At 36.9% G+C, this 25,692-nt stretch overlaps 1 protein-coding gene across 1 annotated transcript in view; it reads right to left on the bottom strand.

The window, feature by feature from the left end:
- Positions 1-22,954, bottom strand: part of LCP2 (lymphocyte cytosolic protein 2) — a 228,824-nt gene extending 205,870 nt beyond the window's left edge. The window contains exons 1-2 of the mRNA XM_053719585.1: positions 22,654-22,954; positions 2,338-2,400 (exon numbers count right to left, since the gene is read on the bottom strand). Of these exons, the coding sequence (XP_053575560.1) occupies positions 2,338-2,400; positions 22,654-22,731 (141 nt within the window). The 5' untranslated portion in view covers positions 22,732-22,954. The remainder of the gene's footprint in view (positions 1-2,337; positions 2,401-22,653) is intronic.
- Positions 22,955-25,692: the final 2,738 nt, after the last annotated feature.

Raw genomic sequence — 25,692 nt, 5'->3', positions numbered from 1 at the left:
CATGTGAAATATACATTCTGAAGGGTGCCGAAGACAGTACTTCATCACTATTGGCTGGATTCAGAAAGATAAGCAGTGCATTTTCAAGCATAATAGCTTAGAATTCACATTTATATGTTTTAAGCCATTGAAATACTTTTTTTGTTTATTCAAAAAGAAAGGCAACAGAATACATAGTCAATAAAATGTAACTGTATTTCTTGATCTTTGCTTTAGCTTGTATAATTGCTTGAAACCCATATTAATGCTTGTATTTTTGCTTGTAAACGACATGAAAGTGTGTTTTTTGTCATTTCATCTGAATTGTTATAAAAATATATTTTAAAATATGAAATTATTTAGCTTTAGTTATATGTAGTTGTTGTTGCAGAGTGAGTGATCTAATCAAGAATCAGTGCCGTAAAACACTTGTAGATACTAGGGACAGTCAGGCAGGCATTAAATGTTGTATTTTAGTCATACAGACTTGTCCAATTAAGCCTTAAGTTAGCATAGGGAGGCAGGAGATTAGGGGAATCTCAGACATTTGTAATCACTAGAGCTATTGGAACGTGCAGTTGTGTGACTTCTGTGTCTTTGTGAGCTTGTCATTGACTCAAATTCAATCAGCAAGTTATATTTTCTGGTAATATTTAAAAATAGATTATTTAAATGTTTCCAATTCTATAATTGTTGGTTGTATATATTTTCTGTTCCTATTGGAAATAATGGTATTGAATCTGAATCCAATATTCACCTGAAATGAATGCCCACTTGGATGAAATTCGACTGAACTTAAAATTGGGGGAAAAAACTAAACTAATTTTTTGCCTGTGCACGTCTAGTAGATACTTTTTATGTGTGCCCCTGCATTTGGCTGTTCATGCCACATTGTCTTTAATGGAGTTCTACAACAAGCAGAGGGGTTAACTTTTGTAGCATATTTTATCTCTAATAAGCCCGAGCGTGACAAATCTGCTTGATTTTTTTTTAAATAGCAATTTCCAACGGTAATCTTACAGTATGATGCCCATTTATCAAGCTCCGTACGGAGCTTGTGGGCCTTGTGAAGACTCGCCAGAAACAGCAGTTATGAACCAGCAGTCTAAAGATCGCTGCTCCATAACCCTGTCCGCCTGCTCTGATGAGGCAGACAGGAATCTCCACAATTCAACCCGATCGAGTACAATCGAGTTGATTGACACCTCCCTGCTGGCAGCCTATTGGTGAGCTGCTGGTGCAATGCTGAATACGGAGAGCGTATTGCTCTCTGCATTCAGCGAGGTCTTGCGGACCTGATCCACACTGTCAGATCAGGTCCGCAAGACCTTTGATACATAGGCCCCTATGTCTAAAAGAGGTGTGAAAATGTAAGCACCTTTTGTTTCCTGCAACAGTGTACATGCCTTTAACATTGAAACACATACATATCCATGCCTAAAGATGTGTGTATGTATGTATGTGTATATATATATATATATATATATATAATTATATATGTGTATACATACTGTATATTAATGTATTTACATATGTGTATATGTATTTACAGTCATATATACACATATAAAAACATATATATACACACACACACATATAAACATATATATAAGTGCATTATAGCCCTTTGTGATTAAGTAGATTAAAACGGGATAAAACATATTTATGCAATATTCATATTTAATAAAGATTTTAACTATGTATTTACAGTAAATATTTCACATTTGTTAATGCAAATATGCTATGTTTTTTGCGAGATGGGTGTTAGCAAAATGTGATGGAGTTTGCGCGATCTTGGGTGTTAGGGTTTTTTTCTCCATTTTTTATTCTACATTCATTTCTATGGGGGAATATGTGCACGCAGAAAATTAAGTTAGGTTTTTCACGCTAGTCGGGTTAACGCTAGCACAAAATAAGCTTTTTTTCAAACTTCTAATATGAACGCAACCCGGCTTGTGCAAAAAGCTTAACTTTGGTGGAGTTTTTTGCAAACACAAAAAAAAAAATACCACGCCAGTTGTAATCTAGTCCATAGTCTGTTACATTATTTTTGAATCATGGGTATTCATTTTTCATGCACATTTCATAATTCACTTATATTGAATAGTACTGTTTTTTTATATCTATGTTTTGAGAGACAACAACATCCTGGTGAGTTAAATATTAAGAACTTCAATATAATGGAAGGGAGGTAAAAACTGCTCAGTTTAAGAGTTAGGAGAATGCATGTATTAAGATATAAATATCTCTAGATAAGATCAGACCAAAACATATTTAAAGCTCTAGCTTTAACTATCTTTTTTAGACAATCACAATTCATTTTCTAAAGAGACAATAATTACATTTTGGAAGACTTACCAAAAATATTTTTCCAGTAATCCCATATTTCTTGACAGACTTTTCACAGTCTTTTAAGTTGTGCTACAAGAAAGACAAAGAAAAAAAATTCAATTTGTTTTATTCCTATAGATACAAAGCTGATAATAGTGCCTCTTATCTTATTTGCACTAACATTTATGATGAAACATATCAATACATTAAAATATGTCTTATTGAAATAATGAAATATTTTAATTCTGTAGAAAATGTATTATTGAATAATAGTAATCAAAGGTTTAAACTCTATAAAAGAATAAATGTATAGCTAAAGTCAGCACAGAAGCTCCAATGCAATGTTACTTATGAGCAGGACTGGCTGGTGACCAAATCAGTGGTGACCAACTGTCAGGGTCCTTACCATAGTCCACACTGCCAGATGCTTGTTGCAGTGAATACAGGGCCCCCGGTGGTCCGTCTTGGGGTCCCACATGGAGAGATGCTGAGACCAGTCTACCAGCAGCTGCGGCTGCAGCTCTCTAGGTGCCCGGCCGCATGCTGCCTAGATTTAAATGGCCACTCCCACCTGGAAGGCGCAGGTGTGGGAGTCCCTATAAAGGGCTACTGAGTACATCACTCTGTACTGAGTTATTGCCTATCTAGGACTTTTCTGCTTGTTCCTGCTCCTGACTTCTTGCTTTTCTGATGGTCCCTGCTTCTGAAGCTAAGTATTCTATTGCTGAGACCAAAGACCTCTGCTGTGATTCTTGAGTATGCTTATCCTACTGCTGAAACCAAAGACCTTTGTTGTGATTCTTGGGCATGCTATCCTATTGCTAAGACCAAAGACTTCTGCTGTGATACTTGTGTATGATTATGCTACTTCTGAGACCAAAGATTTATGCTGTGATACTTGTGTATGCTTGTCCTACTGCTGAGACCAAAGACCTCTACTGTGATACTTGGGTATGCTTATCCTATTGCTGAGACCAGAGACCTCTGCTTTGATGCTTGTGTATGCTTATCCTACTCCTGAGACGAAAGACCTCTGCTTTGATACTTGTGTATGCTTATCCTATTGATGAGACCAAAGACCTCTGCTGTGATACTTGGGTATGCTTATCTTTTCTGCTGAGGTCAAAAGACCTCTGTGATACCTTAGTATGCTTTCTTGTTCCTGGGCATTTTACAAAATACCTCACCAACAGTACCTGCTGGGTTCTGTGCTTGCTAACGGCTAGATTTGGAGTTTTGTCGGTAACGACCCGAAAAACTAACGCCGGCTTTTTTCTGGCCGCACCATAAAAATAACTCTGGTATTGAGAGTCCACATAAAGGCTGCGTTAGGCTCCAAAAAAGGAGCGTAGAGCATTTTTAACGCAGCTTAAACTCTCGATACCAGAGTTGCTTACGGACGTGGCCAGCCTCAAAAACGTGCTCGTGCACGATTCCCCCATAGGAAACAATGGGGCTGTTTGAGCTGAAAAAAAACCTAACACCTGCAAAAAAGCCGCGTTCAGCTCCTAACGCAGCCCCATTGTTTGCTATGCGGTAACCCTTCCTACGTCTGCACCTAACACTCTAACATGTACCCCGAGTCTAAACACCCCTAACCTTACACTTATTAACCCCTAATCTGCCGCCCCCGCTATTGCTGACCCCTGCATATTATTATTAACCCCTAATCTTCCGCTCCGTAAACCGCCGCTACTTACATTATCCCTATGTACCCCTAATCTGGTTCCCTAACCTCGCCGACCCCTATATTATATTTATTAACCCCTAATCTGCCCCCCACAACGTCGCCTCCACCTGCCTACACTTATTAACCCCTAATCTGCCGACCGGACCTAAGCGCTACTATAATAAAGTTATTAACCCCTAATCCGCCTCACTAACCCTATATTAAATAGTATTAACCCCTAATCTGCCCTCCCTAACATCGCCAACACCTAACTTCAATTATTAACCCCTAATCTGACGACCGGAGCTCACCGCTATTCTAATAAATGTATTAACCCCTAAAGCTAAGTCTAACCCTAACACTAACACCCCCCTAAGTTAAATATAATTTAAATCTAACTAAATAAATTAACTCTTATTAAATAAATTATTCCTATTTAAAGCTAAATACTTACCTGTAAAATAAATCCTAATATAGCTACAATATAAATTATATTTATATTATAGCTATTTTAGGATTTATATTTATTTTACAGGTAACTTTGTATTTATTTTAACCAGGTACAATAGCTATTAAATAGTTAAGAACTATTTAATAGCTAAAATAGTTAAAATAATTACAAATTTACCTGTAAAAGAAATCCTAACCTAAGTTACAATTAAAACTAACACTATACTATCAATAAATTAATTAAATAAACTACCTACAATTACCTACAATTAACCTAACACTACACTATCAATAAATTAATTAAATAAACTACCTACAATTAACCTAACATTACACTATCAATAAATTAATTAAATACAATTCCTACAAATAAATACAATTAAATAAACTTGCTAAAGTACAAAAAATAAAAAAGAACTAAGTTACAAAAAATAAAAAAATATCTACAAACATAAGAAAAATATTACAACAATTTTAAACTAATTACACCTACTCTAAGCCCCCTAATAAAACAACAAAGCCCCCCAAAATAAAAAATGCCCTACCCTATTCTAAATTACTAAAGTTAAAAGCTCTTTTACCTTACCAGCCCTGAACAGGGCCCTTTGCGGGACATGCCCCAAGAAGTTCAGCTCTTTTGCCTGTAAAAAAAAAACATACAATACCCCCCCCAACATTACAACCCACCACCCACATACCCCTAATCTAACCCAAACCCCCCTTAAATAAACCTAACACTAAGCCCCTGAAGATCATCCTACCTTGTCTTCACCTCACCAGGTATCACCGATCCGTCCTGGCTCCAAAATCTTCATCCAACCCAAGCGGGGGTTGGCGATCCATCATCCGGTGCCTGAAGAGGTCCAGAAGAGGCTCCAAAGTCTTCATCCTATCCGGGAAGAAGAGGCGATCCGGACCGGCAACCATCTTGATCCAAGCGGCATCTTCTATCTTCATCCGATGACGACCGGCTCCATCCTGAAGACCTCCACCGCGGACCCATCTTCTTCCGGCGACGTCCAACTGCAGAATGACAGTTCCTTTAAGGGACGTCATCCAAGATGGCGTCCCTCGAATTCCGATTGGCTGATAGGATTCTATCAGCCAATCGGAATTAAGGTAGGAATATTCTGATTGGCTGATGGCATCAGCCAATCAGAATCAAGTTCAATCCAATTGGCTGATCCAATCATCTTCAGGATGGAGCCGGTCGTCATCGGATGAAGATAGAAGATGCCGCTTGGATCAAGATGGTTGCCGGTCCGGATCGCCTCCTCTTCCCGGATAGGATGAAGACTTTGGAGCCTCTTCTGGACCTCTTCAGGCACCGGATGATGGATCGCCAACCCCCGCTTGGGTTGGATGAAGATTTTGGAGCCAGGATCGGTGATACCTGGTGAGGTGAAGACAAGGTAGGATGATCTTCAGGGGCTTAGTGTTAGGTTTATTTAAGGGGAGTTTGGGTTAGATTAGGGGTATGTGGGTGGTGGGTTGTGGGTTGTAATGTTGGGGGGGGGTATTGTATGGTTTTTTTTTACAGGCAAAAGAGCTGAACTTCTTGGGGCATGCCCCGCAAAGGGCCCTGTTCAGGGCTGGTAAGGTAAAAGAGCTTTTAACTTTAGTAATTTAGAATAGGGTAGGGCATTTTTTATTTTGGGGGGCTTTGTTGTTTTATTAGGGGGCTTAGAGTAGGTGTAATTAGTTTAAAATTGTTGTAATATTTTTCTTATGTTTGTAGATATTTTTTTATTTTTTGTAACTTAGTTCTTTTTTATTTTTTGTACTTTAGCAAGTTTATTTAATTGTATTTATTTGTAGGAATTGTATTTAATTAATTTATTGATAGTGTAGTGTTAGGTTAATTGTAGGTAGTTTATTTAATTAATTTATTGATAGTGTAGTGTTAGGTTAATTGTAGGTAATTGTAGGTAGTTTATTTAATTAATTTATTGATAGTATAGTGTTAGTTTTAATTGTAACTTAGGTTAGGATTTCTTTTACAGGTAAATGTGTAATTATTTTAACTATTTTAGCTATTAAATAGTTCTTAACTATTTAATAGCTATTGTACCTGGTTAAAATAAATACAAAGTTACCTGTAAAATAAATATAAATCCTAAAATAGCTATAATATAAATATAATTTATATTGTAGCTATATTAGGATTTATTTTACAGGTAAGTATTTAGCTTTAAATAGGAATAATTTATTTAATAAGAGTTAATTTATTTCGTTAGATTTAAATTATATTTAACTTAGAGGGGTGTTAGTGTTAGGGTTAGACTTAGCTTTAGGGGTTAATCCATTTATTAGAATAGCGGTGAGCTCCGGTCGGCAGATTAGGGGTTAATAATTGAAGTTAGGTGTCGGCGATGTTAGGGAGGGCAGATTAGGGGTTAATACTATTTATTATAGGGTTAGTGAGGCGGATTAGGGGTTAATAACTTTATTATAGTAGCGCTCAGGTCCGCTCGGCAGATTAGGGGTTAATAAGTGTAGGCAGGTGGAGGCGACGTTGTGGGGGGCAGATTAGGGGTTAATAAATATAATATAGGGGTCGGCGGTGTTAGGGGCAGCAGATTAGGGGTACATAAGGATAACGTTGGTGGCGGCGCTTTGCGGTCGGCAGATTAGGGGTTAATAAGTGTAGGCAGGTGGAGGCGACGTTGTGGGGGCAGATTAGGGGTTAATAAATATAATATAGGGGTCGGCGGTGTTAGGGGCAGCAGATAAGGGGTACATAAGGATAACGTAGGTGGCGGTCGGCAGATTAGGGGTTAAAAAAACATTATTCGAGTGTCGGCGATGTGGGGGGACCTCGGTTTAGGGGTACATAGGTAGTTTATGGGTGTTAGTGTACTTTAGAGTACAGTAGTTAAGAGCTTTAGAAAACAAAATGTTATGTAGAAAAGTGAAGGCGCCTAGAAACAGTGCACACAAATCAGGTGCAAACAAAAAAGAACATACAAAAATGTATATATCTCAGTTTCCTTTGTACCTTCTTCAACAAAGGACAAGGAATTCGAGATGTGCGTGATGTAAATTCACAACTATACTTATTGTGTGATATAGAACTGGTATTGGATATATATATATAGAAAAAAATATATATAAAAAATAAAATAAATATAAAGAACAATATGGTATATGTGGACTCAATTTAGCGTAATATACAGTGCCAAAAAGTGATATATAATGTGTCCTTCTAATAGAGAGCACGATATCAATATACCTCAAACAACAAACACAATGTTGCTAAGACCAAGTAACTATCAATGCGAGTGATATTAAAAACACACAATAGTAACAAGTGATATTAAAGACACATATTAGTGAAGATATTGCATAGCAATACAGGATACATACAATAAAGTACCCAGGTACTATAAAGTATACGTATAGTCCTCATGCACAGTTCATGTAGTGGAGATTATTCCCTCCGGATGTCCACTAATAAGCGGGTATGCGGCAGCAAACACTCCTTCCAAGGCTGATGGCACCAGCGACGATCTGCAGATAGAAGGGAGAGAAAAGGAGGCGCCACAATAGTGTGAGATCGTAGGTTTAAGGGACCCCCACAAAACGATACAAGATCACTTACTGGATTATAAGCACTTGAGAAGTGCCACAGGTACAGGCTGAACTATTAAAAGCTGTTCAGCGAGCTTATCCTCACGATCCAATAACCAAAGGGTAAAATTCAGATTTCCCCACATGTACTGGGGTCGGAGATGAGCCAAGTATTGATATGGATTCCCACTCGGGGCAAAAATACAGCTCATATAGAGCTAAAAGCTGGTTTGAAGTCAAAACGGCTATTAAAAGCAATAGTAAAAACAAGCGTGATGACAGATAGGTTAAAATATAACATATAAGTTTATTAAAACCTAATACACTACGCGTTTCCCGGTCACAACAACCGTTTCATCAGGTGTATAAAACTAACAGTCATCACACTATTTAAAACAAATCTCGGCGTTCCAAAAATTCCAATGCGCATGCCCATTAAAGCTATTAACCAATGAGATGTGAATCTGAGCCGGCAAACATTTTGATAGGGCCAAACAAGAGGCGTGAGATACCAGCCCCTACTATGAGTGTTACCTGTCACTCAAATGGCGTCACTAGAAAGCATGGTTACGATCAATAACTAAAACACGCCGGCACTGCAAAAAACAACAACAAACGGCACTGCTCCGTGATCACGCTGCGTGACCACCACAAGGATAGAACTCCCCGTTAACTATCCCAAAAGTGGCACAAGTTAGTCCCCTACTGGGATAGTTCTATCCCGTGAACTATATTACAAGCGGTGGAGCAGTATATATCGACATCAGGTAATGGTGATAATAAATATATCAATAATAAATTCCTAACAGCATAAAAATAAATACATCTATAGTACAATTGGGCCCAAGGGTGAAATACTAGCCCTATATTCAATGGTAAATATAAATATAAAATATATAAAGGCCAAGAGAAACCAGATAACACCCCATAGTAATGTGTATTACAATGTAAAATACAGTGTCGCTCAATGGCTACAAAATAAATAGTGAACTAAATAGACTATGCCAGCTCAGGGAACATCTGATAAGTCACAACTTCATGCACATATGTAATTATACTATAGCGTTTAAACGCATAAATATACACATAAACACATACAAATATAAAAAATACAAAAAATTCACATTAAAAACAATTGTCAAATGAGACAGATCAGAATATATAATGGTAGCTCAATTAAAAGCTGCCATGTCGATGTTTTCATTTAGACCGTGGGGTTTCAAAGTTTTTAATTTCCATATCCAATAGGTCTCTCTTTGTCGCCTATTTCTACCCCATTTGGGAGCTACATGTTCTATAGGGAGAATACTATATATATATATCGCTTTCTGCCGGATGGCATTTGCCCTTGTGGCGAGGAACACTATGATTTACCAATTCTTTCTTTACATTTCTCGTGTGTTCCCCCCATCTTTTTTTGATGGGTCTTGAGGTTCTCCCGACATACTGAACCCCACATTTGCATTGTAGCAAATAAACCACAAATGTTGAATCACACGTGAAATGTGAAGAAACACTAAATTTTTCATTGGTGACAGAGGACTTAAATTCAGTAACACTCCCCATCGTATAGCTACAAAGGCCACAATTATTTTTCCCACATTTAAAAAAACCTATCTTAGTATTTAAAAAAGAATTAGTATTCGATTTATTAACCATCCTATTTGTGCGCTTTTTCATTAAAATCTTACTTGGTGCCAACTTATTTTTAAGTGTCTGTGCTCTTCTAAAGGTGCATATAGGGGTATCATCCAATATTTGTTTCAAAACTGGATCATTTTTTAAAATGAACCAGTATTTCTGTAAAATATTCTTGATTAAATGATGATTATTATTATTATACCTAGTAATGAATCGAGGATGATTATTAATTTTGGAGTTATATAGTAACCTTTCCTCTTCCGAGTTCCATGTTTTTTCATATTTGTCCTTTTTCTTAGAATTAAACAAATCCGATCTTACTTTATTTCTAGCTTTTTGATAGCCTAATTCTATAAGTTTTGGTGGATACTCTCTTGCAAGAAACCTCTCTTTTAATATTTGTGATTGTTCATCAAACACAGATATCTCAGTACAATTTCTGCGTATTCTGCAGAATTGATTGAATGGAATATTTTCTTTCCACGGTTTGTAATGATTACTTTTAAAATTCAAATAGCTGTTTGTATCCACAGTTTTGAAAAAAGTCTTGGTTAAAATGGACCCTTTTGGATCCCAATATAATATAAGATCCAAAAATTCAATTTGTTCCTTTGAAATATTAGAGGTAAATGTTAAGCCCATATTGTTGGTGTTTAGGGATTCTACAAATTCCTTTGCCTTAGACTCTGTTCCATCCCATATAAAGAGCAAATCATCAATAAAACGGCCATAGAAGACCAGGTTTGCCCTCGCTGGGGAATTATAGATGTACTCTTCTTCAAAGGACCCCATAAACAAATTAGCGAAGCTGGGGGCGAACCTGGTCCCCATGGCCGTGCCCTTTATTTGTAGGAAAAACTGCTCCTGAAACACAAAGTAATTGTGCTTAAGCACAAAGGAGATGGCATCCAAAAGGAAAGTTTTCTGCTGTTCGGGTAAATAAATATCTCTAGATAGAAATTTATCAATAGAGTTAATCCCTAAATCGTGCGCTATATTTGAATAGAGTGCTGACACGTCACATGTCATCCAAACTAAATTTTTTATATCCAGATTTTTTAGTTTCGATAGTTTATTAATTAAATCGGGTGTGTCTTTTATATAGGATGGTAAACACTTTACTTCTTTTTTTAAAAATGAATCTATGTATTCGGATAGATTACACGTGAGATTCCCGATCCCCAATATAATCGGGCGACCGGGAGGATTATTTTTACATTTATGAATCTTTGGGAGGTGGTAATAGTAAGCAAGACTGGGGGTACCAGGGTTTAAAAATTCTTTTTCTTTCTTAGTGAGAATCCCTTTATAATATCCATCATCTATAAGTTTAACCAAACCAATCATATATTTCTTGGTAGGGTTGAAAGTCAATCTCTTATAATACTCAGGATTGAATAAGATACGATTAGCTTCCCCTACATAGTCACCCCAGTCCTGCAGCACTATTTCACCTCCCTTGTCGGCCTGTCTAATCACTAGGGACTGATCTTTAGCTAACTTGGATAGGGCTCTTATTTCATAGATATTCAAATTTGAGGCCTTATTTCTACTACTATTGTGGTTATTCATAGAGCTAAAATCCTCTAAAACTAAATCTTGAAAGAGTTGAATATTGTGATTAGTGATGGGTGGATTAAAACTGGATTTCAACATTAGATTAGAATGAACAAAATCATCGAACAGAGAATCACCTGATTTGTGTGCACTGTTTCTAGGCGCCTTCACTTTTCTACATAACATTTTGTTTTCACTATTGGGCTTTGGTGAAGAGCGACTTTAATTAACTGTATAAATTAATTATTATTTTTCTTTGGATTTTGTAAAATGCAAAGTAAGGAAATTCGTAATCAGAGTCGTTTGACTCTTAGCACCTGTGATAATTTTATTGAGATATCCACATCCGTAGACAATAGTAATTTATCTATGACACAACTGTTTATGAAGTTAGAGGATGCACTTAAACAAGAACACAGACACTGGTGGGACATTGACACTTTAAAAAAATACAAATTGAAGGGGCATATACCCAGAGGTCTTAGATTATCTAAATTATGTTCATTTACAAATAATGCTGAATTAACATCAAAATGGCAATGGGATGGAACAGAGTCTAAGGCAAAGGAATTTGTAGAATCCCTAAACACCAACAATATGGGCTTAACATTTACCTCTAATATTTCAAAGGAACAAATTGAATTTTTGGATCTTATATTATATTGGGATCCAAAAGGGTCCATTTTAACCAAGACTTTTTTCAAAACTGTGGATACAAACAGCTATTTGAATTTTAAAAGTAATCATTACAAACCGTGGAAAGAAAATATTCCATTCAATCAATTCTGCAGAATACGCAGAAATTGTACTGAGATATCTGTGTTTGATGAACAATCACAAATATTAAAAGAGAGGTTTCTTGCAAGAGAGTATCCACCAAAACTTATAGAATTAGGCTATCAAAAAGCTAGAAATAAAGTAAGATCGGATTTGTTTAATTCTAAGAAAAAGGACAAATATGAAAAAACATGGAACTCGGAAGAGGAAAGGTTACTATATAACTCCAAAATTAATAATCATCCTCGATTCATTACTAGGTATAATAATAATCATCATTTAATCAAGAATATTTTACAGAAATACTGGTTCATTTTAAAAAATGATCCAGTTTTGAAACAAATATTGGATGATACCCCTATATGCACCTTTAGAAGAGCACAGACACTTAAAAATAAGTTGGCACCAAGTAAGATTTTAATGAAAAAGCGCACAAATAGGTTAATAAATCGAATACTAATTCTTTTTTAAATACTAAGATAGGTTTTTTTAAATGTGGGAAAAATAATTGTGGCCTTTGTAGCTATACGATGGTGAGTGTTACTGAATTTAAGTCCTCTGTCACCAATGAAAAATGTAGTGTTTCTTCACATTTCACGTGTGATTCAACATTTGTGGTTTATTTGCTACAATGCAAATGTGGGGTTCAGTATGTCGGGAGAACCTCAAGACCCATCAAAAAAAGATGGGGGGAACACACGAGAAATGTAAAGAAAGAATTGGTAAATCATAGTGTTCCTCGCCACAAGGGCAAATGCCATCCGGGAGAAAGCGATATATATAGTAGCTCCCAAATGGGGTAGAAATAGGTTTATACACTTGCGACAAAGAGAGACCTATTGGATATGGAAATTAAAAACTTTGAAACCCCACGGTCTAAATGAAAACATCGACATGGCAGCTTTTAATTGAGCTACCATTATATATTCTGATCTGTCTCATTTGACAATTGTTTTTAATGTGAATTTTTTGTATTTTTTATATTTGTATGTGTTTATGTGTATATTTATGCGTTTAAACGCTATAGTATAATTACATATGTGCATGAAGTTGTGACTTATCAGATGTTCCCTGAGCTGGCATAGTCTTTTTAGTTCACTATTTATTTTGTAGCCATTGAGCGACACTGTATTTTACATTGTAATACACATTACTATGGGGTGTTATCTGGTTTCTCTTGGCCTTTATATATTTTATATTTATATTTACCATTGAATATAGGGCTAGTATTTCACCCTTGGGCCCAATTGTACTATAGATGTATTTATTTTTATGCTGTTAAGAATTTATTATTGATATATTTATTATCACCATTACCTGATGTCGATATATACTGCTCCACCGCTTGTAATATAGTTCACGGGATAGAACTATCCCAGTAGGGGACTAACTTGTGCCACTTTTGGGATAGTTAACGGGGAGTTCTATCCTTGTGGTGGTCACGCAGCGTGATCACGAAGCAGTGCCGTTTGTTGTTGTTTTTTGCAGTGCCGGCGTGTTTTAGTTATTGATCGTAACCATGCTTTCTAGTGACGCCATTTGAGTGACAGGTAACACTCGTAGTAGGGGCTGGTATCTCACGCCTCTTGTTTGGCCCTATCAAAATGTTTGCCGGCTCAGATTCACATCTCATTGGTTAATAGCTTTAATGGGCATGCGCATTGGAATTTTTGGAACGCCGAGATTTGTTTTAAATAGTGTGATGACTGTTAGTTTTATACACCTGATGAAACGGTTGTTGTGACCGGGAAACGCGTAGTATATTAGGTTTTAATAAACTTATATGTTATATTTTAACCTATCTGTCATCACGCTTGTTTTTACTATTGCTTTTAATAGCCGTTTTGACTTCAAACCAGCTTTTAGCTCTATATGAGCTGTATTTTTGCCCCGAGTGGGAATCCATATCAATACTTGGCTCATCTCCGACCCCAGTACATGTGGGGAAATCTGAATTTTACCCTTTGGTTATTGGATCGTGAGGATAAGCTCGCTGGACAGCTTTTAATAGTTCAGCCTGTACCTGTGGCACTTCTCAAGTGCTTATAATCCAGTAAGTGATCTTGTATCGTTTTGTGGGGGTCCCTTAAACCTACGATCTCACACTATTGTGGCGCCTCCTTTTCTCTCCCTTCTAAGAGCTTTAGAAACCGGCGTTAGCCCAGAAAGCTCTTAACTACTGACTTTTTTCCTGCGGCTGGAGTTTTGTCGTTAGATGTCTAACGCTCACTTCAGAAACGACTCTAAAAACCGGAGTTAGAAAAATCCCATTGAAAAGATAGGATACGCAATTGACGTAAGGGGATCTGCGGTATGGAAAAGTCGCGGCTGAAAAGTGAGCGTTAGACCCTATTTTGAGTGACTCCAAATACCGGCGGTAGCCTAAAACCAGCGTTAGGAGCCTCTAACGCTGGTTTTCACGGCTAACGCCAAACTCCAAATCTAGGCCTAAGAGATTTGTGCTTAAAGTTTTCATGTAAAGACTTTCGGCTAGATTTGGAGTTTTGTAGGTAACGACCCGAAAAACTAACGCCGGCTTTTTTCTGGCCGCACCATAAAAATAACTCTGGAATTGAGAGTCCACATAAAGGCTGCGTTAGGCTCCAAAAAAGGAGCGTAGAGCATTTTTAACGCAGCTTCAACTCTTGATACCAGAGTTGCTTACGGACGCGGCCAGCCTCAAAAACGTGCTCGTGCACGATTCCCCCATAGGAAACAATGGGGCTGTTTGAGCTGAAAAAAAACCTAACACCTGCAAAAAAGCCGCGTTCAGATCCTAACGCAGCCCCATTGTTTGCTATGCGGTAACCCTTCCTACGTCTGCACTTAACACTCTAACATGTACCCGAGTCTAAACAACCCTAACCTTACACTTATTAACCCCTAATCTGCCGCCCCCGCTATCGCTGACCCCTGCATATTATTATTAACCCCTAATCTTCCGCTCCGTAAACCGCCGCTACTTACATTATCCCTATGTACCCCTAATCTGGTTCCCTAACATCGCCGACCCCTATATTATATTTATTAACCCCTAATCTGCCCCCCACAACGTCGCCTCCACCTACCTACAATAATTAACCCCTAATCTGCCGACCGCAAAGCGCCGCCACCTACGTTATCCTTATGTACCCCTAATCTGCTGCCCCTAACACCGCCGACCCCTGTATTATATTTATTAACCCCTAACCTGCCCCCCACAACGTCGCCTCCACCTGCCTACACTTATTAACCCCTAATCTGCCGACCGCAAAGCGCCGCCACCTACGTTATCCTTATGTACCCCTAATCTGCTGCACCTAACACCGCCGACCCCTATATTATATTTATTAACCCCTAATCTGCCCCCCTCAACGTCGCCTCCACCTGCCTACACTTATTAACCCCTAATCTGCCGAGCGGACCTGAGCACTACTATAATAAAGTTATTAACCCCTAATCCGCCTCACTAACCCTATAATAAATAGTATTAACCCCTAATCTGCCCTCCCTAACATCGCCGACACCTAACTTCAATTATTAACCCCTAATCTGCCGACCGGAGCTCACCGCTATTCTAATAAATGGATTAACCCCTAAAGCTAAGTCTAACCCTAACACTAACACCCCCCTAAGTTAAATATAATTTACATCTAACGAAATAAATTAACACTTATTAAATAAATTATTCCTATTTAAAGCTAAATACTTACCTGTAAAATAAATCCTAATATAGCTACAATATAAATTATATTTATATTATAGCTATTTTAGGATTTATATTTTTTTTACAGGTAACTTTGTATTTATTTTAACCAGGTACAATAGCTATTAAATAGTTAAGAACTATTTAATAGCTAAAATAGTTAAAATAATTACAAATTTACCTGTAAAATAAATCCTAACCTAAGTTACAATTAAAACGATCGGAACAGCCAATAGAATGCGAGCTCAATCTGATTGGCTGATTGGATCAGCCAATCGGATTGAACTTGATTCTGATTGGCTGATTCCATCAGCCAATCAGAATATTCCTACCTTAATTCCGATTGGCTGATAGAATCCTATCAGCCAATCGGAATTCGAGGGACGCCATCTTGGATGACGTCCCTTAAAGGAACCGTCATTCTGCAGTTGGACGTCGCCGGAAGAAGATGGGTCCGCGGTGGAGGTCTTCAGGATGGAGCCGGTCGTCATCGGATGAAGATAGAAGATGCCGCTTGGATCAAGATGGTTGCCGGTCCGGATCGCCTCTTCTTCCCGGATAGGATGAAGACTTTGGAGCCTCTTCTGGACCTCTTCAGGCACCGGATGATGGATCGCCAACCCCCGCTTGGGTTGGATGAAGATTTTGGAGCCAGGACGGATCGGTGATACCTGGTGAGGTGAAGACAAGGTAGGATGATCTTCAGGGGCTTAGTGTTAGGTTTATTTAATGGGGGTTTGGGTTAGATTAGGGGTATGTGGGTGGTGGGTTGTAATGTTGGGGGGGGGGGTTTTGTATGTTTTTTTTTTACAGGCAAAAGAGCTGAACTTCTTGGGGCATGCCCCGCAAAGGGCCCTGTTCAGGGCTGGTAAGGTAAAAGAGCTTTTAACTTTAGTAATTTAGAATAGGGTAGGGCATTTTTTATTTTGGGGGGCTTTGTTGTTTTATTAGGGGGCTTAGAGTAGGTGTAATTAGTTTAAAATTGTTGTAATATTTTTCTTATGTTTGTAGATATTTTTTTTATTTTTTGTAACTTAGTTCTTTTTTATTCTTTGTACTTTAGCAAGTTTATTTAATTGTATTTATTTGTAGGAATTGTATTTAATTAATTTATTGATAGTGTAGTGTTAGGTTAATTGTAGGTAGTTTATTTAATTAATTTATTGATAGTGTAGTGTTAGGTTAATTGTAGGTAATTGTAGGTAGTTTATTTAATTAATTTATTGATAGTATAGTGTTAGTTTTAATTGTAACTTAGGTTAGGATTTCTTTTACAGGTAAATTTGTAATTATTTTAACTATTTTAGCTATTAAATAGTTCTTAACTATTTAATAGCTATTGTACCTGGTTAAAATAAATACAAAGTTACCTGTAAAATAAATATAAATCCTAAAATAGCTATAATATAAATATAATTTATATTGTAGCTATATTAGGATTTATTTTACAGGTAAGTATTTAGCTTTAAATAGGAATAATTTATTTAATAACAGTTAATTTATTCCGTTAGATGTAAATTATATTTAACTTAGGGGGGTGTTAGTGTTAGGGTTAGACTTAGCTTTAGGGGTTAATCCATTTATTAGAATAGCGGTGAGCTCCGGTCGGCAGATTAGGGGTTAATAATTGAAGTTAGGTGTCGGCGATGTTAGGGAGGGCAGATTAGGGGTTAATACTATTTATGATAGGGTTAGTGAGGCGGATTAGGGGTTAATAACTTTATTATAGTAGCGCTCAGGTCCGCTCGGCAGATTAGGGGTTAATAAGTGTAGGCAGGTGGAGGCGACGTTGAGGGGGGCAGATTAGGGGTTAATAAATATAATATAGGGGTCGGCGGTGTTAGGGGCAGCAGATTAGGGGTACATAAGGATAACGTAGGTGGCGGCGCTTTGCGGTCGGCAGATTAGGGGTTAATAAGTGTAGGCAGGTGGAGGCGACGTTGTGGGGGGCAGGTTAGGGGTTAATAAATATAATACAGGGGTCGGCGGTGTTAGGGGCAGCAGATTAGGGGTACATAAGGATAACGTAGGTGGCGGTCGGCAGATTAGGGGTTAAAAAAAATTATTCGAGTGTCGGCGATGTGGGGGGGGGGCTCGGTTTAGGGGTACATAGGTAGTTTATGGGTGTTAGTGTACTTTAGAGTACAGTAGTTAAGAGCTTTATAAACCGGCGTTAGCCCAGAAAGCTCTTAACTACTGACTTTTTTCCTGCGGCTGGAGTTTTGTCGTTAGATGTCTAACGCTCACTTCAGAAACGACTCTAAATACCGGAGTTAGAAAGATCCCATTGAAAAGATAGGATACACAATTTACGTAAGGGGATCTGCGGTATGGAAAAGTCGCGGCTGAAAAGTGAGCGTTAGACCCTATTTTGAGTGACTCCAAATACCGGCGGTAGCCTAAAACCAGCGTTAGGAGCCTCTAACGCTGGTTTTCACGGCTAACGCCAAACTCCAAATCTAGGCCTACATTTGATCTTTATCTGATTCAATATTGACCTCAGTTTGATTTACCTGTTTCTGTATTATATTTCTTCAGTAAAGTTTGTTCAAGAAAATACTTTCTTTGTTTTGGATTTCCATTCCTGCATACTGAGTTCCAGACACTTCCCTCACCCTCACACCAATTACCAGTTTTGTCCTCCTAAGAAATGGCTTGGCTGCAGAAAATAAGTCATGTGTGTATATATATATATGCACACACACACACACACACACACACACACACACACATATTTATATATATATATAAAAAAAAGATAATGCACCACTTCACCTAGAAAATTGTTGCAATTACAAATGTTTAGGCAAAATCATGTTTATTTCTTTTGTTTTAATTGGTATGATAAAAAAGTGGCGAAAAAAAAGCCAAATCTGACACATTCCAAGCAAAACTACAAAAATGGACTGGACAGAATTATTAGCACCCTCAATGTAATATTTGGAAGCACACCCCTTGGGGAAAAAAACCTGAAATCAATCACTTCCTGTAACCATCAATGAGTTTCTTAAACCTCTCTACTGGAATTTTGGACCACTCTTCTTTTGCCAACTGCTCCGGGTTTCTCAGATTGGAAGGGTTCGTTTTCCCAACTGCTGTTTTGAGATCTCTCCACAGGTGCTCTATAGAATTGAGATCTGGACTAATTTGCTGGCCTGTTCAGTATTCTCCAGTGCTTTGTCTTAAACTATTTCTGGGTGCTTTTTTGACGTGTGCTTTGGGTCATTGTCCTTCTGTAAGACCCATGACCTCTGATGGAGACCCAACTTTCTGACACTGGGCCCTATATTGCACCACATAATTCTTTTCTAGTCCTCAGATTTCATAATGTCATGCACACAGTCATGAGATCCAGTGCCTGAAGCAGCAACCCCAAAACATAAGTGAACCTCCACCATGTAGGGGCTGTATTATTTTCTTTAAAAGCCTCATTTCTTTTTCTGAAAACAGTATAATGATGGGCTTTACCAAAAAAGCTGTAATTTTGTTTCATCTGTTCACAGCACATTCTCCCAAAAGGATTTTGGCTTCCTCAGGTAAGTTTTGGCAAACTCCAATCTGGCTTTTTTATGCTTCTGTTTCAGCTGTGGGGTCCTCCTGGGCCTCCTACCATAGCCTCCCTATTCATTCAGATGGCGACGTAAAGTGCGAGCTGACACATTTTTACCCTGTGCCTGAAGGTCAGCTTGAATTTAGAAGTTTATCGAGGTTCTTTATCCACCAGTCGAACAATCCTTTGTAGCAATCAATTTTTCTTTTTCGTCCACGTCCTGGAAGATTAGCTACAGTGCCATGGGCTGTAAACTTCTTGACAATGTTGTGCACTCTGGACACAGGAACATTAAGATCTCTGGAGATGGAATGTAACCTTGTTTTCAAATCCTCAGACAATTCTTTGCTGCTCTTTCTCTTCTCCATGCTCAGTGTGGCACACAGAGCCACACAACAGAAAGGTTGAGTCAAATTTTCACCATTTTAACTGGTTGCCGGTGTGATTTCTATATTGTCTGGACCTGCTAATTGATACAGGTGAGTTTAATTACAAATTACATGAGCATCACAAATTTGGAATGCAATTATTGCTAGCAACTTTGAAAAGAAGCCAATAATTTTGTCCAGTCTATTTTTTTAGTTTTGCATGGAATGTGTCAGATCTGGCTTTTTTCTGTCCTCTTGTGTGTGTCATAGCAATACTAACAAAAGAAATAAACATGAAAATGCCTAAACATTTGTAATTGCAACCATTTTCTGGGCGAAGTAGTGCATTATCTGACAAAAATGCAGGGGTGCCAATATTTTTGGCCATATACATACTCACACACTCAGAGGTGTAAATACCCAAATCTGGCATTCCAAATTCCAGACTTTTTCAAAGAATATATCTAACATGTTGCATGATACCTTAGGGGAGAAGATTATACAGTGTCTGTAGTCATAGAGATAAATGTATCAAAATAAAGCATCATGGGTCTATTGGGTATTTATTATAGCATGATTTTTCTTGCAGCCTATATGGTTAGACATAAGCATTATAAAATCAATATTTTTGAGTCAGATACCCTCTAATTCCTAATGTATGAATATAGGAGTGGAAATAATGGATTCCCTAGTATGCTCCACTGCTGTCTACTAAAATCTGGACTGCCTGACTCAAACTCATATACCTCTACATAACTGTTCCCAAGTATAATCCCAGTCTCTAACACATGCCTGTATGTGGCGAATGCCAAGTTTTAAATAAATCTGAAAAGTTAGATAGTAACTATGGTATAGGGTGAAGGGGCAATATCATATTAACCCAATATGCTATCGTAGAGATTGGCCCAACATAGAATAACCAAGTGTATATATGTATTAGCAAATGTCATAATGTGTAAGAAGTGAAATTGTCACAGAAAACTTCTTATAACCCCATGCTACAACGATCCTAGGGCGAAAGTCCCATGGGCAATTAACTAATAGGGGAAAATAACATAGAATAATTCTGTGACAGCAATCGTCAACTAATATCACCATTTTATATTGAACCTACTTCATAGGTATAACTTAACCTTAGTATGTACTATGAGAATGTATAAACTTGTTATTCCCTGTGGTTCATGATATCATATCTTGGCTTGAGGCCCTCTGGCACTCTTGTGCCCAGTGTGAAAATCCAGTATGCCTCTCTTTTTAGCTAGGAGGCGATCCATGTCTCCTCCTCTATAACTATAAACACACTAACAAAATACTTCAGCTAAAGGATATTTCAGTCAACATTTAACAGGGAAGTTTAAAGGGACAGTCAAGTCCAAAAAAAACTTTCATGATTCAAATAGGGCATGTAATTTTAAACAACTTTCCAATTTACTTTCATCACCAATTTTGCTTTGTTCTCTTGGTATTCTTAGTTGAAAGTTAAACCTAGGAAGGCTCATATGATAATTTCTAAGCCCTTGAAGGCCGCCTCTAATCGCATGCTTTTTTATTTGCTTTTCACAGCAGGGGAGAGCTAGTTCTTGTGATCCATATAAATAACATTAAGTTCATGTCCGTGGCTTGTGGCAGACACTGCACTAATTGGATAAAATGCAAGTCAATAGATAATAAATAAAATGTCATGTGATCAGGGGGCTGTCAGAAGATGCTTAGATACAAGTTAATCACAGAGGTAAAAAGTATATTAATATAAGTGTTGGTTATGCAAAACTGGGGAATGGGTAATAAAGGGATTATCTATCTTTTTAAACAGCAACATTTCTAGTGTTGACTGTCCCTTTAAAGTCAAGCAGGATAAGTTGTAGGGTAAAGGTCAGAAAGGACTAAATCAATATGTCCAAATATCTTTAGTCATATCAATCTTTATAATGATATTTTTTTACATTAACAGTTAAATCTTTTCATGCAATGACATTTAAAATGGCAAATAGAAGAGACAATGTATTATTTTTGTTTAAATAAAAGGGTGTTCCTGCCCTGCATTAACCATGTTGTTATCATGCACCAATAGAGTTGGGGGAGCTTTCACTACCAGCCAATAAGCATTAGCAGTAAGTGTGCAACTTGTTTGAGTAAACTAGTCTTAGTTTTAAATGGACAATCTACTTGAGTTTTTTGTTTTGTTTTAAAAGATAGATAATGCCTTTAATACCCACTCCCCAACTTTGCATAACCAACATTATTATATTAATATACTTTATAACTTACTCTGTTTGCCTGTTTCTATGCCCCAGCAGGCAGCCTCTAATCTCAGTGCTTTTTAAAACTTGCACACCAGCTGGACAGTGCTAGTTTAGGTGTGCCATATAGATAATATTGTTTTCACTCCCATGGAGAATAATAATGGTTATGCAAGAACCAGCACTGAATGGCTAAAATGCAAGGTTGTAAAAAAGCACTGAAATAAGGGGCAGTCTGCAGGGGCTTAGATACAAGATAACCATAGCGGTAAAAAGTATATTAATATAACAGTGTTGATTATGCAAAACTGGGGAATGGGTAATAAAGGGATTATCTATATTTTTAAACTATAACAATTTTCAAATAGGCAGCTTTTACTTTTATTGTTATAGTACAATGCCCCTTAAATAGTGTTTAAAAAAACAAATATTTTGTAAGAAATGCTTATTTAAATGTATGGCACATGTAAGTAAATGGGGATTCAATCAGTCTACAATTACCTGCACATTGTAAACTTAAAAACCTTTCTAAATATAAAATAAGTTTATTATCCAAATTTAAACATTGCAATCCTTTTTGGATCCTACACCAGTGGTTATTGAGGTTGATTCTTAAGCAGTGCTTATAATACAAATTCAGGAATGAAAAGCCTATTTTTATAATTATTTAAGCAGATTTTTATCCCTAGAATGGGAAGCTAAAATGGCCACTTTTGTTTTTACTAAACTCAAAATCTAAAATTCTATGTAACAGTATTTAGTATAATAGACTTCCTCAGTTTAATCCAATAAATTATCAAAGATCGTAATAATTATACAGTTAAATTGTAACTTACAGCTCTGAAAAAATCTATGAGCGTTTCAGGACCCCAAGTGCTCACTTCGGCGTAACATGGAATGCTTTGAAAATCCATTTCTAGGTTCTTCACTGAGCAGATAGCTTCATAGCAGAAACATTTTCTTCTTCTGTAATCTTATTAACTTTTTAATATTCTTCAAATGTTCTTTTATCGTGTCAATTATCTAGTAAATAAAAAAGTTTCTTACTAAACCAAACAGAAGTGTCTTATTCCAAATAAGTAACACCTTCCTCTTAGTGCAAATGCTCGCTTCTCAGAAAGAAGCCAACACATTTCCTTTACCACTTCCTCCATCGTAATGTGATCAAGTTAAATAAGGAGCCAGTACTACAGCTGTAGTGAGCACACACATAATGTCATAAAAACTCTTAAACTTGTAAAGGGGTTTATGGCAAAAAACACACAACATCTTAAGGGTTTCAAAAAATGCTAAATAATTATAATTAAAAAATAATGAAATTGTCATTCTGATGGGTTTTCAATGCCAAATGATTATTTGTTTCTTTGGAAAGATGTAAAACAATATATGACAAATTATACCGATAAGGAAGAGAAGTCTGTGAGGTAGATTTATCAAGCAGCGGATGTTGCAATCTACCCTCGTAGTTTCAGGTTCCCCTGAAACTGAAGTTAAGAAGCAGCAGTCCTAAGACCGCCGCTCCTTAACTTGTTCGCCACCTCTGAGGCGGCGGACAGCAATCATCCCGATCAGATACGATCGGGATGATTGACACCCCCTGCTAGTGGCTAATTGGCTGCGAATGTGCAGGGGGCGGCATTGCACAAGCATTTCACAAGAACTGCTGGTGCAATGATAAATACCGACAGAGTATGCTGTCGGCATTTATCGATGTCCGCCCTCACAATCATAAATCGGCCCTGTGTATAAATATGTATTATTATCTGAGAATTAAAGGGATAATATCTGCCAATAACCATCTAAAGCAATAGGTAAAAGGTAGATTGAATGGCCTAACAATTATTGGGTTAATCACAAGGTTGTACTTGTTTTCAGCAGATATTTCTCACAGTTTTTCCAGTGATGAGCATCACAAAATGGCTCTATTTCTTCCCCTCAAACATGAAGGCATAGATTACAAGTTGAGAGCAAAAATATTTGCACTATTTAGCACTAAAACTGCGCAAGTGAAATCAATAGTTCTTCTATTCTTGCGCTCATATTACCAGTTAAAAGTAAAAGTGAAAGATTCAGCGACTAACATGGAGTTCAGATAATGCAACTAAGCTAACTCCCTTTCCAACATCGCTAAATTTCTTTCCCCTCTGACTTTCGCTCCTTTGCTGACCCAAAGGTGTGCTAGGCCAACTGCGCCAAAAGCAAAAAGTTAATTAAGAAATACTTTAAAATAACTTTGTTCTTCCCTTAGAAGAGAATGTTATTTTCAATATGTATATATGTGTGTGTGTTTATATGTGTGTATATATATGTACACATATTTAAAAATATAAATATGTACACATACAAATACATACACACACATATATGTATTTATATATACACAGACACCTTTGAGACCTTTACATATCCCTATTAAACTTTTTATACATTTATTTAAATAGTAAACATATATTTTAATTAAATATGTATATAAATATAAGTGTAATACTGTAGTTGAATATGTTTTATGTGTTTTGGTATACGTTTATTGTAGACAAAGGGCATATTGTTTGCCTGAAACGTTGCTGTTAATGTTGGAACCCTGTATGCACTAATAAAGGTCGATTTGCACTACTAGCTGGAGAACTTCTTTACATTTATTGTAGCCCCAACACTTTACTTCAAGTCTCAAGTCACGCTAACCTTTTCAGCTTTCTTATGTGTTGAGCTTGCGTTCAAAACATAACTCACAACCGCTATATCCAATGAAAGTAAAGAGCATTCTAAATATATGTGCAAAACATTCTCAGGTTATTCAGTTTTACCATGGGCTTGTAATACCAGATTGCTCTCTAACCTTAGTGAGGTCATTCAATACTGATAGCACACCTTGCATTTTCAATAGCGATCCACTTGTAATCTAGGACAACATTTTTAACTCTTGAAAATAACACAAAATCATTATTTGCCTCATGTATCTTCTAATTTTTAATTTCTAAATCCAAAACCTAAATTTGCAGGATTAGTAAGAAACAAAATGGCAATGTTGTGGGTTTAGTGACTGCATCATAGGTTGAAGGACCTGTATAGTGTAGAGTTTCATTGCATTCAAGCATTTCATATAATTTGGGATTAAGGGCTTTAAAATACTTCTTTGGATAGAGAAACTATGTTTTAGGAGGAAAATAAGACTTTTTTTTGCAGGTGGTGGAGTATCTATATACTCACAACTATTTTATGTTTGATCATGAAATTTTTCTTCAGTGTTGCAATATATGGGAAATATACCACCTATATAGCTCATTAAATACCTGGTCCTGGGGAAATGCCGGAGTCTTCCTTCCCGGCCTTAATGTCCCACACAGACAAACGCCAGGCCCAAGCTCCTGCAACTTCCCCTAGGCGTGTGTGGCTGCACACTGCCTAGATTTAAAGGTACCATGTCCTTATTACCAAAACTCACACCTGGAGGACTCAGCTCAAGTGTGGGAGTTCCTATAAAAGCACACTCAGTCCATCACTTTAGGCTAAGTTATTGCCTTAAGAGAAAAAAAATCAAGAGATTTTAGATTTATTGACAAGTATTGAATTAATTATAAACTACAGTTTTGAATATAAACTGCTCATTTAAAAAATTAATTGACATACTTATGAATTATTATTGTTATTATTTATTTCATTATTTTTTTTTATTATTTTTTCTACAATAGGCTAACATTGCATGTAATGATATAATATACTTAGTTAGAATTTTGGGTTCTGACTTCACTTATATTTTTTTCTTTAATAATAGCACTTTTTTTGTCCCATATATGTTTCATCTGTTGGGGGTTTAATTAATATACTCTTGTCATTTTTTATCAAATGTCATTTTGGGTATAGTTTATCTTGTGTTT

Source organism: Bombina bombina, chromosome 6, assembly GCF_027579735.1.
Source record: "Bombina bombina isolate aBomBom1 chromosome 6, aBomBom1.pri, whole genome shotgun sequence".
Lineage (NCBI taxonomy): Eukaryota > Metazoa > Chordata > Amphibia > Anura > Bombinatoridae > Bombina > Bombina bombina.
This window is presented reverse-complemented; position numbering and strand designations above follow the sequence as displayed.